Here is a 17,361-nt window from a genome sequence, read left to right on the forward strand (position 1 = left end):
CTCCCGGCACTAAGATGCTGTAAAATGATTTGTCCCTATCCTTTCCCTGGACTTATAAATCGTATTTGTGTTTTTTATCACAAATAAGTTTTTCCTTCTGCTGTCCCTAGTGCCTTCTCAGGTCTGTCCCTGCACTCCGAACACTGTAAAATGTCTGAATCCAAGATGGCTGCCGTATTTATAGGGCTGTAACATCACAGGGTTGGCTGACTGCTGATTGGCAAGGAAATTCTCATTTGTCGCAAATCTAATTTTTCCTGTAGTTCAGATCAAATTCCACTTTGTCAGCTTTGATTCGCTCATCTCTAGTGATATTTATCAAAACTAGTGTAAAGGAAAGTTGGCTTAGTTGGCCATAGCAACCAATCAGATTCCACCTTAAATTTTTCAGCGCTCCTTTGAAAAATGAGAGGTGGAATCTGATTAGCTGCTATGGGTACCTAAGCCAGTTCTCCTTTACACTAGTTTTGATAAATCTCCCGCTACTTATTGAGACACATACAAATGCAGACGGTAGTAAACATGTTAACAAATGTATAACACCTCAGGAAGAATATATGCTCATGCAGCGCGCCCTGGAGGAGCTGGTGCAGAGGATGGGAGTGGTAGTGGCCCCAGTTGAAGTGTTGTCACAGTGTACTCCCTCAGACCGTTGCTCCACGGGGAATGGTGCAGTGGAAATGTAGACTAGTTTTGAAAAATGAGGCCAGAAGTAAACGTACAGTCTTTTATACTAAGTGCAACATAGATCTTCAGGTACATTCAATAGCAGTGAATTCCAAGAGCTAGTAAGGAATACAGAGGCAGGTTGGATGGTTGCAATTTAGCACTAGTATTGTACTGGCCTATTATTATTCAGGGTGATGGGTGTCTTAGCCATAGTCCCTTACCGCACAGCAGAGTATTTTGATGGAGGTATTAGAAGTCTGACTTCTCAAGGTTTTACTTGAGGATTTGTATTGCTGATCTCTATGGTGAATCCTGCAGCCAACATCGGATGAGGAAGAAGATGTAGCAACAGCTGCCACCCAGCAGTCTGACGACAGTACCCAGATCAGCCTAAGGAGGGAGGTCCCCGCTGTTGCTGCCTACTCAGAGATCTCAAATATCAGTGGTGGTGAAGGTGACTATGATGACGTGTCGATGGACGTCACGTAGGTGCCCACAAGACAGGAAGAGGAGGGGAGTTCAGAGGGAGAGATGGAGCAGCAGAGAGGGAGGAGAAGCAGGCAAAGCTTGCAGGGCACAGGAGGCAAAAAGTAAACTGCAAATGTATCTGGAGAGAGCCACATCTGGCGCTCCCAGAACGCCGGCACATGGCTCCGCAGTGTGGGCTTTTTTTTAACGTGTCAGCTGCTGAGAATAGTGTTGCCATCTGCAGCCTGTGCTGTCAACGCATAAGTCTCGGTTAGCCCAACACTCACCTAGGGACGACAGCCTTAGAAAGGCACCTGGCCTCCCATCACCGAGCCCAGTGGGAGCAAAGCTGTCAGAACCCACAAAGCCACACTCCCGGCGCTCCAAGTTCTGCCTCTTCTCCTTCTCCTCCCATTTGTCCGCTGCTCCACCTTCCACTGTGCAGTGGTCGCGTTCATCTGGCAGAAGGCAGGCTTCCATGGCCTAAATGTTCGAGCGTAAAAAGATGATGATGCCGGATAACCCTCTTGCTCAACGGCTTACCGCTGGCTTGTCGGAACTGCTAGCCCGCCAACTACTGCCATATAAGCCTACTTTCACATTTGCGTTCGGGGCTCCGCTTGCGATTTCCGTTTGAAGGCTCTCACAAGCGGCCCCGAACGCATCCTTCCAGCCCTAATGCATTCTGAGTGGATGTGGATCCGCTCAGAATGCATCAGTCTGGCAGCGTTTGGGCTCCGCTCCGCTCAGCAGGCGGACACCTGAACGCTGCTTGCAGCGTTCGGGTGTCCGCCTGGCCGTGCGGAGGCAAACGGATCCGTCCAGACTTACAATGTAAGTCAATGGGGGCGGATCCGTTTGAATTTGACACAATATGGCTCAATTTTCAAGCAGATCCGTCCCCTATTGACTTTCAATGTAAAGTCTGGACGGATCTGTCTGCGGCTATTTTTTTTTACAATATAATGCAGACGGATCTGTTCTGAATGGATCCATCGTTTGCATTACATGAGCGGATCCGTCTCAGACGGATCCGCTCTAAAAGCAAATGTGAAAGTAGCTTCAACTGTTGGACTCGGTGGCCTTTAGAAAGTTTGTGGCCATTGGCACACCGCAATGTAAGGTCCCCGGAAGGAAATATTTCTCCAGGAGGTCATCTTTGAGCTATATGGCCACGTTCAGCGGCAAGTGAATATATCTCTGGCACACAGTGTCGGTGCCAAGATGCATCTGACCACAGACACTTTGTCTAGCAAACACAGGCAGGGAAGGTACATAACTTTTACTGCCCACTGGGTGAACCTTCTGACGGCTCTCAAGCATGTATCCCGTGGATCCCCTGTGGATTTGGTGTTACCGCCACGGATTGCATGCAGGCCAGCCTCTCTTCTTCTCCTCCTCTTACTCCATCTGCCGTATCCTCCTCTGATGACTCCTTCTTTTCCACTGCTACCGTCTCTTTCGCTGCGCCCCCAAGCTCCCCAGAGCCTATTCGACATGCCAGGTGAGACGTTGCCATGCTGTGCTGCGGCTGTTGTGCCTGGAAGCCAAGAGCCACACCGGTCCTGCACTGTTTTCAGAAATGCGGTCAGAGGCCAATCAGTGGCTAACCACGCTTAATTTGACAGTTGGTAAAGTGGTGTGTGACAATGGTGCCAATCTGCTGAGCACGCTGAAACAGGGCAAAATGACACACATGCCGTGCATGGCACACGTCCTGAACTTAGTCGTGCAGCGATTCGTTGCCAAATACCCCAGGGTGTAGGACGTCTTGCGGCAAATCAGGAAAATCTCTGGCCATTTTAGAAGATCATACATGGCCATGGCTTTCCTTGCTGACGTTCAGCGGGGACACAACCTGCCCCTCAGACGTCTGATTTGTGACAGCCTGACAAGCTAGAACTCCACCTTGTATATGCTTGCTAGGCTGCTCCAGCAGCAACATGCAGTTAACTACTACCTGTACGAACTCTGCAGCAGGACAGGTTCTGGGGAGCTTGGTTTCTTTTCACAGCGCCAGTTGCTGCTCATGTGCGACTACTACGGCCATCAGTGACATCTTACCTTACGCCTTCTTTATGGAGCATGCATTGCGTCGTGTCATTGATCAAGCCGTCAAGTAGCAGTAGCTGGAAGATGAGGAAGTCGCAATGCTGAATGAATTCCCGGGGGGGGGGGGGGGGCGCTACTCCATCTGAGACAAGTCAGCAGGAGTCTGAAGAGGAGTCATAGGAGGATGGTGGCTGGGCGGGAGGAGTTGGAGGAGAAGCAAAAACAGCAGACTTTAAACTTTTTGTTGTCCGTGGCTGGGGGGAGGAGACCGAGGACGACATTCTCCTGGGCAATGAGCAGGAGCCAGGGCACTCCACCGCTTCCAATTTAGTGCTAATGGGGACCTTCATGCTCCAGTGTTTGAAGAGGGACCCCTGTATAAAAAGCATAAAGGGCAAGGACCAGTACTGGGTGACAACGTACTTAGACCCCCGGTACAAACACAAAATGGCGGACATGTTACCAGCATCATAGAGGACTGTCAGAATGCAGCACTTCCATTCCTTGCTTCGAGAAATGCTACATTCTGCTTTTGCGGGCGCTGGCAGAGGAATTTCCACCCACAGCGAAACGGGTTCGGGTACCAATTCTACCGCGCCTGCAAGAAGAGGCCGGTTTGAAGATGTGCAGCGTCCCACTAGTGTGAGTGGGCACTGCAAAAGCTTATTGTGTCACATGTTACATCATGCTATATTTATTTCTACGTATAATCCCTGTTACCAGGCTGTCAGGTGCACTACATACATTCCACCACTAGATGGGGATAGCACTAGGATATTTATACCTCAGTTCAGGCCTAGTTAGTCAGTTGAGAGAAGGGGTAGGAGTTGAAGGAGTGAGAGTGCAGCTGCTAACTGTGTTTAGTGAAAGACAGTTCAAGTGAGAAAGAGTGGATAATGACACAAAGGACAACAGCCATTTTACCAGGCTTTAATGACCTTTGGATTCAAGGTGAAGGATCTATTAGCTTCCAGCAGCCTCACCATTAATAAGCTGGAGATACAGAACCAGATTAAGAGCTGAATATCAGTGAGTATATAACTAACTACCCTAGCCGGAGAAATAACTACAAGTACAACCTGTTACTGGGATTCCTCACATCCATCTTGCATGTTTATCAGATACTGCTTTATTACTGCATGTAAACTGTTATCAAGAACCTGGCTATAGTAAAGCTCTCAGTTGGATTTAAACCTGCCTCATTCTTCTAACTTCATACTACTACCACTCTCAACATTTTGCACCATCAAGGAGCTGGCCTCATGACACCACCTAAGTCAGGGGCCCAGCCGCACAAGCAGGCAGAAACCCAATCACCATCAAGGGCATCTCAATCACCACCTGGCCGGTGTCCACTGTAATAGAGTGTGCCCCGGAGAATCCAGTGCTGTTCTCCCCTTCACTGCACTGCTGGCCCAGGGAGGCGTCTGCTAAACCATGAGTAACCGATGAACTGTTTGTACACTTCGGCCCACCGTGAACCTCACGTGTTCTACCTCTGCGGACTGGCACGTTGCAGATGTGTTGGTCACTTTGGATATGAGATCATTCTTGCAGCCAACCCATCGGCAGCCGCCCTCCGGATCCAGCCTCAGGGGACGCCTAGACCGACAGGTGTCCGACTACATCTGCTTAACAGCCGATGTGGACACTCTGATAAGCGAGAAACCCCTGGACTACTGGGTATGCAGGCTTGACCTGTGGCCAGAGCTGACACAATTTGCCATGGAACTTTTGACTTTCAGCATAGCAGGGGGAACCGTGACTGGTAGAACACGTGAGGTTCACGGTAGAACACGTGAGGTTCACGGTGGGCCGAAGTGTACAAACAGTTCATCGGTTACTCATGGTTTAGCAGACGCCTCCCTGGGTCACCTAACTCACGACAGTGTGGACTACCTCACATTTCTAAAAATGAATGAGGCATGGATCTCTGAGGAATTCAACACCTGTGACGACCCCGTGTAACTGAATTTCCTCATGCCAGCCCACACATATCCACCAAGAATGGTCCTTGTCTTATGTATACACAGAGGCATAAAAGGCCTTTTCTGTCAGGTGAATGCCTAATTTTTGCAGCCTTTACTCCAGTGGCCTACAGTGAAAATTTAATCCGGTAACCACCTAATGTACCTCCAGCCACATCATCACAAGTTCTTTTTTGTCAGGTGAATGCCTAATTTTTAGGGCCTGTACTGGCCTACAGTAAAATTTTTAGCCAGTGACTGCCTAATGTACCTCCAGCCACATAATCGCAAGTTATTTTCTGTCAGGTGAATGCCTAATTTTTGGGGCCTGTACTCTCGTGGCCTAAAATAAAAAATTTCTAGGCTCTAGCAGGGCACATTTTTTGAGAGTTTCCCTTTAAGATGCATAAAAATGGCCCCTGATTTAAATACATATTTTTTGTGGGAATTTTTGCCAATGATCCCTGTCCATGTTGTGGGACTATTTGTGCACTTCTAGTAAGTATTTCGTAGCTGCAAATATGATCTGAATGTTTTTCAGGTTCGCCTGCCATTAAAGTCAATGGGGCCCGCCACAAACGCGCGGTTCACGAACATTTGATCGCGAACGCATTCGCGAACTGTCCCGGCCGATGTTCATCCATCACTTCTTGCCAACCATATACTTACTTGTAGTAACTACCATATAACAAAAATGCATAACACTATAACAACACAATAACTATATACAATATTGTAGTACCCCAAGGTCTGGGGTACTACACTCACTTATTTTATCCTCTGCACTGGGGCATGTCATTGATTCAGCTAAGAAGATGATGTCATGGCTGTAAGACAACAAGCATCAGAAAGTGGTGCTGGGGCATGTGAAATAGGTGAGTATATACACAGTATGTTCTATTTTATGTCAAGTCAGGGCACTAATTTTTTTTATAACTTGGGCAACCCATTTAGTACTTCCTTTTTTCATATAAAAATGCTGGAAAATACAATATCTAGAACTCATATGTACAGCATTACAAATTAAATAACCTGATCTGTATTAACTCCTTTGTGTCCACTGTGAAAGCTCCACTAAGAGGTGTCCTTGGTAATGGCTATGCCCATTCCAGTGTGGTTGAGAAGGAATTTGGCTATCTCAGCATACAGTACAGGGAGATGTGATCCTGAAGTATACCCACAAACATTTCTATTTAATATTTTTTTTCCCTTGTTTTACAGGTTAACAAAAATGGTTGTTTCTAAGTCATGGACAATGGTGAAGCACTTTGTTGGTGCACCAAAACCTGAGGACTTCAAACTGATAGAAAAAGAGCTGCCACCACTGCAAGAGGGAGGTAATGGAACCCTGTTATCAAAGACCTGTTTCACTTCTCAGAACCTTCAAACACCATATTCATTAATATTGCTACTAGGATAAAACACACTTATAATATAACTTATGCTTCTCATACATTTTCCAGAACATGGGCTAAAGTCTACCATCTGTCAACTAATGTAGAGATGAGTGAATCAATACTAAACAAATCACATTTGTTACGAATTTCACAAAAAGTCATCCACCAAACTAATCCGAAGCTTTTGGGATTCTCTTTGGACGAATTGTATAAAACTGTGCCATTGTACTGTTAATATGGGCAGTTAGAACCACAAGGGAGGAAGTAGACTGAGGATCCCATGACACTGGAAGGAAGTGTGTGGGTGGGATGGGGGGGAGGCTTGCCCTGATTGACTTAGAGGTGGAAAGACAGTCTAATCAGCCAATCAGGGGGCAGCAGGCAGGCAGATTCTTATGCCTGAGATAGAAGAATCATTCTGTGACCTAGAAGGAGTGTGTGTCTGTAAAAATGGTTATAAACACAAGCCACTAATGTAATGTGATAGAAATACTATAAGGAGAGAGAGAGAGAGAGAATTTATGCAGATTTTAGGGAAAGCTTTGAGGGAGTAAAGGGCTGGTCACACTGGAATAATACAGCAGCGTGCTGTTGCAACAGTTTAGGCTGTCAGTTCTGCATTACAAAACCCCCTGGCCTGCAAAATAAAAAAATAAAATTCTGTAAATGAAGGGAGACAACTTTTTTTTTTTTTCAGAACCTCAATTTTCTATGTTACCAGGACAACACCCCAATATCATTCTACTGCAAAAGCTAGTATGTAGTAATTGTACATTGTTCAGTGCCCGTGCGTTATATCCATGCTATTAAATGCATTACATTATAGCTAAAGCATTTTTGCATAATGCATTGTTATTGAATGCATATTTGAAAGACATTTCACTGCAAATACTGCATTGTTATTTCTTTGTTAATGGACTCATTACTGCATCAGACCATGTGTTTCATGGACATTTTAGTTTGGACATTTTAGCATAGCTCAAATACATTTAACAGTAGAAGGGAAATTTGCCTCTGTTTCAATGACAGAAAACCCACTTGCAATTTTTCTACTACCATTTAATAATCTGCTTGTACCAAACCTATGATTTTTCATTAATAGGGAACTTGTAACCTTTCATGTATAGGCCTCATACTAAAGTAAATGGAAGAGTGCAAAACGAAAGACCTAGGCCTCGGCCTCCCAGAGTCAGAATGTAGGTAGTAGCAGTATTAGCAATGTCAACCATCCATCCAATAGTAGTAGGCCACAGTTCTCCCAGATTCTAAAAGGGTTAACTCTGCTGCCAAATGCAGGAGGAGTACACCGTCTGCTATTCAGGGGACTACCAGTTAGGAACACACTAGCAGTGCATGGGTTCATGAAAGCAGCAGGCAGGTATCACGCAGTGGTGGAGGGAAAATGTCAGAGTGGGAATTTTTCACAAACCTCGCTGGGGGACGTTAGCAAGGTGGAATGCAGAATACAGAAGCGCACGGCGCAGGCGTGGGAATTGATACTCGATACTGAGAAGTTTCACGTCAATCAACAGGAGCGGGGCGGGCTGGAGGGACGCGATGGGCGGCTGAAATGGTTAGTGAACGGAGCCCTCTAGGTGCTAATGACGCCCACATAGCACCTAGAGGCTCATTAGCATATCTATAAAAGTACGTTTTTAACAAAAAAACGGCTGCAGGAACTACTGTTAGAAACATACTGTTATGTAGTGCTGACATGGGCGCATCGCTAATGTCAGTCAGCTACATAACAGTATTTCTGGTGGTAGAAACCCTTTAAGCATCTTTTAGGCTACTTTCACACTAGCAGTTTTGCTGGCTCCGCAGGGTTCAGCAAAAACGCATCCGAACCTGATAATACAATCATCTGCATCCGTTATGAACGGATCCGGTCGTATTATCTATAACATAGCCAAGACTGATCCGTCAGGAACTCCATTGAAAGTCAATGGGGGGCGGATCTGTTTTCTACTGCGTCAGATTGTGTCCCAGGACGGAAAGCAAAACACAGCATGCTGCGGTTTCCTCTCCGGTATGAGAACGGAACAGAATGCTTTTTGTTGCATTCCGTTCTGTTCACTTACGTTTTGTCCCCGTTGACAATGAATGGGGACAAAACGGAAGCATTTTATTCCGGTATTGAGACCCTATGACTGATCTCAATATCGGAAAATGTTAACGCTAGTGTGAAAGTAACCTAAAGCCTCTTTCACACTCCCATTATTTGGTCAGTATTTTATTAGGATTTGTAAGTGTAAGCAGGAGTGGGTTCAAAACACAGATGACATGCAAATATTTTCATTACTTTTTGTCTCCTGTTTTGGACCCAATTCTATTTTTGGCTTACAAATACAGATCAAATACTGATGCAAAATACTGACCATGTATAAAAGGACATTAAAGTCCTGCATCATGGCTTTTTTTTCCTTGTTAAAAAAAAATGATTCCGACATAAGTGGCCAAAATGGATGTAAATTGAGCATGAGGTCTCTCAAGATCATTATTTAGCATCAGTATTTGATTAGAATTTGTAATCCAAAAGCTTACAATGACTGATTAAATACTGACCATCTGAAAGAGGCTTTATAGATTCTCAAAATACAAGATTATTTTTCTTGTTTTAGTTTTCTGTTCTTCTAATGCTTAAAAAGAACAGAAAAATAAACCGTGATTTGAACAGTGCCTTACTGCCACTTTCTGCCCCCACTATGTTATGGGGCTTATACTGTCCCTGTTACTGCCACCCTCCACACTCTGTTCTTGCATTTCAGCCATTCTTATGGGGAAAGGAATGCCCTCCCAATAGAACGGTTTGCCATTGCACCACTTGATTTGCGACATTCCAACTTGCTGGAAATCCACCTTGCATATGCTAGAGCTTCTGTACGACCAGCCTAGACTGGTGAATGTTTCCATTATGCACCATACCACCTCAGCAGGGAGCATCTGTTTCGAGGTCAGGCAGTGTCAGCTTATCAGAGACTCCTTTCGCATACTTGGTCCCTTCGAAGAGACCACCAGATTTGTCACTAGGGACAACTGCAGCATCAATGATGTCATCCCCCTGATATTTATCTTGAAGCAGATGCTCATGCACCAAGGGAGGGCAGAAGAAAAAAAGCTTACACATTTTGCTGGCTGTCCTGTAGCTGTTGGGGACCCACACAGAGAGAGTGCCATGAAGGATGAGTAGTTACCACTGGAGGAGGAGGTGGGGGTGTTGTGGTAGGGGTAGAGCCAGAGGCTGTAGATGATGACACTGGCCATGACCTATTATCTCAGTGGAAGCCAGAATGGCAAGCTGTATGCTTGTTTGCCTAGGTAAAGACAGCTGCATACTTGCCATCAAGCAATTTGATGATTACTGGATAGCCATGCTTTTAGACCCTCGCTATCAAAGCAAAATGGGGGAATATTTTCCTCATGTTGATAGAGAGGTCAAATTATTTTATTACAAGGAAACACTGTGTATGCAGCTTTTGGCTGAGGCCCCTCTCTGTCTCCTGATGAACCACCCACCTTCTCCCATCTTCGCTACCACAAGCAGCAGAAGTTGCAGTAGCTAGTACAGTGGAGCAATTTTTTCATGTACTGTGTCAGGCTGACTCAAATCAGCAAATGAAGATGTACTGCCTCAACACACGGGTTCAGCCCTACCTGGACTCTGGTCTTTCTGTGCATCCATGTACAATGTTAACTGACCCCATGGACTTCTGGGCAGAAAGATTGCAGCAGTGGCCTGAACTGGCCCAGTATGCTCTCTCTGTACGGTCTTATCCAGCCTCCAGTGTCATCTCAGAGAGTTTTCAGTGCGGCATGTGGTGCTGTCATACCTAAACCTCCTCCAGGGTACAAAACATCACTTTTTTCAAAATGAACAGGGAATAGATCCATGAAGATTTTCACATTCCTCTGGCTGAGACCAATGAATAGATCTGAAGGTGCCCTATCATGCCCCTGCTGCTATCTGCCTGTCTATCAGCATTAGGCCCCATGCACACGGCCGTGTTTCACGTCCGTGTGCGGGCCGTGGAACCGCGGCCTGGATCCCTCCTGAGAGCAGGAGCGCACGGCGTCACTGGTTGCTATGACGCCGTGCGCTCCCTGCTGCCGCCGCAATACAGTAATACACTGGTATGATCTATACTATGTACTGTGCCGGCAGCAGGGAGCGCACGGCGTCATAGCAACCAGTGACGCCGTGCGCTCCTGCTCTCAGGAGGGATCCAGGCCGCGGTTCCACGGCCCGCACACGGCCGTGAAACACGGCCGTGTGCATGGGGCCTTAGAGATGAGTGAATTTTTCAAAAAGGCAGAATTCTTTACAAAAGGCAGAATAACTTATCCATAATGTGCCCTCTCCGGGATAGCACATTATGGGTAATTTATTCTGCCTTTTGTAACTTATGCATTGTTTGCACTTGCACTTTATATTGTTTTATTATTCTGGAGCAGTATGAATTGGTATCAGTGTGCCTCTCTCTGCTTGATGTTGCCTTATCCCTTCACTTGTTTTATTGTCACTTTCTTGTGAATTTTGTTAATAAAATGCAATATATATCTTTTCATGTGGTCTGGTAGTTCTTCATAGGTATTTTTTAATGCAGAGGTGGCAGCAGCATCAGGAGGCCACAGAGTGGTAAGGTGACAGTGTGGAGGTGGCAGCAGCATCAGGAGACCACAGAGTGACCCGGTGACAGAGTGGGGAGGTGGGTGGCAATACCAGTACCCGCTGTCGATGGTGGGTGTAAGAAGGGGCACTTGGCATCAGATGTGTGGCATCAGGCTGGTGGCAGCATCTGAATAGTAGCTGAGGCAGGTAGCCAGAAGAAACTTGTCTCTTTTGTCAGAGTTGGTGTGGCACCATGGATGATCTAGTCTGATGCATCAGGCATTGGTGGGTGGGATTCCTGCCTGATACACGCCTGATTCATCTTGACAAAGGTAAGTCTCTCTACATTTTAGGTGGATAGGCGAGTTCTTCTTGGGGTAACTATGGCCCCCGCTGCACTAAACACCCGCTCTAATGCCACTCTACTGGACTGGCAGGACAACTTTTCCAGGGCAAACTCTGCCAATTGCGGCCACAAATCCAGTTTTGGCTGCCCAGTGTCTAGCGGATCTTCATTGTGGGTTGGCAGGGTGCTGTCCAAGTATCCCACCACTTGCTGGTTTAGGTCCTTCTCCAGGTCTAGCTGCCGCTGCTGCTGGTAAGTAGTTTCTTCACTAGGCGGGTGAAGAAAGCTGCTCATCAGCCACTCTAGACTTAGGCTGCGAAGGAGCTGGAACTGCTCTTACCCCCCCCACCCTGCCACAGCAGCAATGGCAGAGGAACGTAAGTGCAGAGGGCCCCCCGGTCAGACCTGCGAGAGGATGGACAATGGTGCAGATAGGCAGCGACCAACTCACTACATAGGATGTCTCTATAGTAGTTCAGTTTGTCCTCCCCCTCAGCAGGTGCAAAAAAAGGCCCCCATTTTGGACCGGTAGTGAGGGTCCAACAAGGTGTATCATGTCATCCCTCTGCCGAATGGTGACAATTCAGCTGTCACTAAGCAAGCAAGTGAGCATGCATTGGGCTATTTGTGCAAGTGACTTGGAAGGACTACCTGCCTCCATCTCCACTGCATACTGCCACGGTGTGTCCGAGTCGTCTGCCTCATCTTCTTCATCGCCCTGTAGCTCCTCTGGCTGGTCCTGCTCCTCCTGCCAACTGAAAAAATTGCTTGGTGTTAAACAGGCAGGAAGTGCTCAAACCCATATGCAGTTGTGCATGTGTACACTACGTGCAGAATTATTAGGCAAATGAGTATTTTGACCACATCATCCTCTTTATGCATGTTGTCTTACTCCAAGCTGTATAGGCTCGAAAGCCTACTACCAATTAAGCATATTAGGTGATGTGCATCTCTGTAATGAGAAGGGGTGTGGTCTAATGACATCAACACCCTATATCAGGTGTGCATAATTATTAGGCAACTTCCTTTCCTTTGGCAAAATGGGTCAAAAGAAGGACTTGACAGGCTCAGAAAAGTCAAAAATAGTGAGATATCTTGCAGAGGGATGCAGCACTCTTAAAATTGCAAAGCTTCTGAAGCGTGATCATCGAATAATCAAGCGTTTCATTCAAAATAGTCAACAGGGTCGCAAGAAGCGTGTGGAAAAACCAAGGCGCAAAATAACTGCCCATGAACTGAGAAAAGTCAAGCGTGCAGCTGCCAAGATGCCACTTACCACCAGTTTGGCCATATTTCAGAGCTGCAACATCACTGGAGTGCCCAAAAGCACAAGGTGTGCAATACTCAGAGACATGGCCAAGGTAAGAAAGGCTGAAAGACGACCACCACTGAACAAGACACACAAGCTGAAACGTCAAGACTGGGCCAAGAAATATCTCAAGACTGATTTTTCTAAGGTTTTATGGACTGATGAAATGAGAGTGAGTCTTGATGGGCCAGATGGCTGGATTGGTAAAGGGCAGAGAGCTCCAGTCCGACTCACACGCCAGCAAGGTGGAGGTGGAGTACTGGTTTGGGCTGGTATCATCAAAGATGAGCTTGTGGGGCCTTTTCGGGTTGAGGATGGAGTCAAGCTCAACTCCCAGTCCTACTGCCAGTTTCTGGAAGACACCTTCTTCAAGCAGTGGTACAGGAAGAAGTCTGCAAGGTAAGAAAAACATGATTTTCATGCAGGACAATGCTCCATCACACGCGTCCAAGTACTCCACAACGTGGCTGGCAAGAAAGGGTATAAAAGAAGAAAATCTAATGACATGGCCTCCTTGTTCACCTGATCTGAACCCCATTGAGAACCTGTGGTCCATCATCAAATGTGAGATTTACAAGGAGGGAAAACAGTACACCTCTCTGAACAGTGTCTGGGAGGCTGTGGTTGCTGCTGCACGCAATGTTGATGGTGAACAGATCAAAACACTGACAGAATCCATGGATGGCAGACTTTTGAGTGTCCTTGCAAAGAAAGGTGGCTATATTGGTCACTGATTTGTTTTTGTTTTGTTTTTGAATGTCAGAAATGTATATTTGTGAATGTTGAGATGTTATATTGGTTTCACTGGTAAAAATAAATAATTGAAATGGGTATATATTTGTTTTTTGTTAAGTTACCTAATAATTATGCACAGTAATAGTCACCTGCACACACAGATATCCCCCTAAAATAGCTAAAACTAAAAACAAACTAAAAACTACTTCCAAAAATATTCAGCTTTGATATTAATGAGTTTTTTGGGTTCATTGAGAACATGGTTGTTGTTCAATAATAAAATGAATCCTCAAAAATACAACTTGCCTAATAATTCTGCACTCCCTGTATAAAGGGGAGCAAATCCTGCACTTTAGCCCATTGCTAATGGCGATCCCCAGCAAAAATGCATACAGTGGAGGATGCTCGCAGCGGACCACAAGTACCACAATAGACATCCTACACAAGATAGCAATTATGTGGATGTGATAACCAATATAATAATATAATAACATTTGCAAAGGCAGGTGCACTTTGCGGTCTTACTAAACCAGCATACTGATGTTAAAATTGAGAGATTAGCCAACCTATCCTACTGTGGAGGACATGTCTGAGCCCGAGTACCGTGTCATGGTTTCTCAAGTAGCTCGGGACCTAACACTCACCTACCTGTGCCATATGGGCAATACCAGGAACCAGTGGGCTTCCTACTCCTCCTCTCCTGTCACCTGTGTAAAAAAAACACCTATTTCCCTACACATTGCTTGTGCTCCAATGTCCTCCTCCTCCAGTTCAGCCCCCACAGGGCTCATGTGGCCATGAGATCTAGGCGCCACGTATCCAGTCCCCTGACAAGCCATATTCACCAGCATCTCTTCCAGGACATGAAGCAGTGGAATGACTGCGTTCCTCCCGTAGTCCTGGCGAATGACAAATTACGTGGCCCCCTCAAGGGGCCTGAGAAAATGGCAGGTGTCACACATGAGCTGCCAATGACTGACATCGAAGTTACACAGGGGAGTACTCCTGTCCTCTTGGATTATCAAGAAATCGTTTATTGCCTTTCTCTGTTCGTATAGTCGGTTCATCATATAGAGGGTGGAATTCCAACAGGTGGAAATGTTGCATATCAGCCTATATTGGGAGATGCCATTCTGCTGCTGCAGCTCAAGGAGGGTGTGCTTTGCGGTGTATGAGTGGCTGAAGTACATGCAAAGTTTCCTGGCCATTTTTAGGATGTCTTGCAGATGGTTGGAAGACTTCAGGAACCGATTGACAACCAGATTGAACACGTGTGCCATGCAGGGCGGATGACTCAGCCCTCCTTGACGCAGCGCCGACACCATGTTCTTCCTATTGTCAGTCACCATGGTTCTGATTTTGAGCTGTCGTGGAGAAAGCCAGGATTTGATTTCTTGATGAGGGACACGGAGCAGTTCCTCCCCTGTGTGACTCCGTTCGCCCAGGCAAATGAGGTGCAGAACAGTGTGACAGCACCGTGCCCTGCACATGTGGTATGCTGGAGTGGCACTGTGAATTGTCCCTGCAGTGGAGGCTGAGGACACTGTGGAGCATGAGGAGGCAGAGGCGGACATTGTCGCAGGACCAACGGCATGAGAACGTGGAGGTGGAAGCGACATCACCTGGCCAAGTTGCTGGTGTGGCTGTGCAGGAACCACATTCACCCATTGGCCGTAAAGGACATGTATTGTCCCTGACCTGTGTTACAGCTCCACATGTCGGCGCTGCCGTGCACTTTGGCAGACACCGACAGGCTCAAGGACTGGCCCACCTTCTGTTCTACATGTGTGTGCAGGACTGGTACTGCCTTTTTGGCAAAGAAATGTTGGCTTGAGACTCTCCACCTCTGCTCAGCACAAGCCATCAGTTCTCTGAAAGGTGCAGAGTCCACCAATTGTAAAGGGAGGGACTGCAGCACCAGCAACTTAGACAGGAGCACTGTCACGGCGGACAGGATCTCAGATACACAGACAACCAAATACACAAGTGTCTAGGCTAGATGCTGGGGACAGGTCACCTCCTAGCACATTCCTGACTACTCTCCCTATGCTGCTAAGCCCACATTCAGACCTTGATGGTAGGTATGAAGTGTCCTCGTACCTGGACTGCAAACACCCTAGAATCCCTGAGATGGTGAAAGGGGAGAAGGGGCAGAAGACACACAAATAGCCTAGACCGCAAACCACACAAACAGAAATCAAACTTATCTGAGCTGGAACAGACAATCCTTCCTTCCTTGAATCCAAGTCCAGACAGAAATCTATAACCCGCACTGTCCTCTGGGATTGAAGGCAATTTAAGCCTAAGACCCCATCCAGAGCACCTGAAGGAAGACGGATCCAGCATGATTCCAAAACAAACAAAAGATTAGACAAGTGCTGCCAATCTGACAGACCTCCGCACACCGTCCGAGCAGGGCATGACAGTACCCCCCTTCTACGGGTGACCTCCGGGCACCCTGGACCAACCTTATCCGGGTAGGCTCTGTGAAAAGCCCTAACCAGTCGGCTGGCGTTGAACTCCAGTGCCGGAACCCACATCCTCTCCTCGGGGCCGTATCCCCTCCAGTGTACCAGGTACTGAAGGGAACCCCAAAGAACTCTAGAATCAAGAATCCTGGAGATCTCGAACTCTAAATTCCCATCGACCAGAACAGGAGGAGGGGGCAATGGCGATGGTTCCACTGGTCTCACATATTTGTTCAATAAAGATCTATGGAACACATCATGGATCCTCCAAGTCTGCGGAAGATCCAGTCGAAAGGCTACTGGATTGATCAGCGCAGATATTTTGTACGGGCCGATAAATCTTGGACCTAGTTTCCAAGATGGCACTCTCAATTTAATGTTTTTAGTGGACAACCACACCAGATCACCCACACACAGGTCCGGACCAGTCACACCTCTCCTGTCAGCCATTCGCTTATATCTCTCACCCATCGTCTCCAAATTCACTTGTATCCTCTGCCAGATAGAGGATAAGGTAGAAGAAAACCTTTCCTCCTCTGGCATCCCAGAGGAACTAGTCCCAGAAAAGGTACCAAACTGGGGATAAAAACCATATGCGCCAAAAAATTGCGACTTACCCGTGGATTTCTGTCTACGGTTAATCAAAGCAAACTCCGCTAAGGGCAGGAATGAGGACCAGTCCTCCTGATTCTCCGCCACAAAGCACCTCAAGTAGGTCTCCAGGTTCTGATTAGTACGCTCCGTCTGTCCATTCGACTGCGGATGGAAAGCCGAAGATAACGAAAGTTGAATGCCAAGCCGAGAGCAGAACGCCCTCCAGAACCTGGAGACAAACTGCGTGCCCCTATCAGAAACCACATCCGAAGGAATACCATGCAATCTCATGATATTGTCAACAAAAATTTGCGCAAGAGTCTTGGCATTAGGCAGACTAGTTAACGATATAAAATGAGTCATCTTGCTAAAACGATCAACTACCACCAAAATAACTGTTTTCCCCGAGGAACTCGGCAGATCCGTAATAAAGTCCATGGACAAGTGCGTCCAAAGACGAGACGGAATAGATAAAGGAAGGAGTGAACCAGCCGGTCGAGTATGAGCAACCTAAGATCGTGCACAGGTCTCACAAGCTGCCACGTAATCCTCAATGCTCCTACGTAACTCGGGCCACCAGAACCTTCGAGATACAAGGTCACAGGTGGACTTACCACCAGGATGTCCGGCAAGGATAGTGTCGTGATGTTCCTTGAAAACCTTGTATCGCAGTTATTCGGGAACAAACAACCTCCCTGGGGGACAGGAACCAGGAGCTCCCTCCTGGGCTCCCAACACCTCCATCTC

The 17,361-nt window shown here is 46.8% G+C and overlaps 1 protein-coding gene across 2 annotated transcripts in view; it reads left to right on the forward strand.

Annotated features, from left to right (window-relative positions):
- Positions 1 to 17,361, forward strand: part of LOC122921374 (prostaglandin reductase 1-like) — a 119,960-nt gene that overhangs the window by 19,908 nt on the left and 82,691 nt on the right. The window contains exon 2 of one of the 2 annotated variants that reach the window (XM_044271354.1): positions 6,378 to 6,493. In XM_044271354.1, the coding sequence (XP_044127289.1) occupies positions 6,388 to 6,493 (106 nt within the window). In that variant the 5' untranslated portion in view covers positions 6,378 to 6,387. Of the gene's footprint in view, positions 1 to 6,377; positions 6,494 to 17,361 lie in introns of those variants that run through there. The other variant, XM_044271369.1, reaches the window with a different exon arrangement.

This window comes from Bufo gargarizans, chromosome 1 (genome assembly GCF_014858855.1).
Source record: "Bufo gargarizans isolate SCDJY-AF-19 chromosome 1, ASM1485885v1, whole genome shotgun sequence".
Lineage (NCBI taxonomy): Eukaryota > Metazoa > Chordata > Amphibia > Anura > Bufonidae > Bufo > Bufo gargarizans.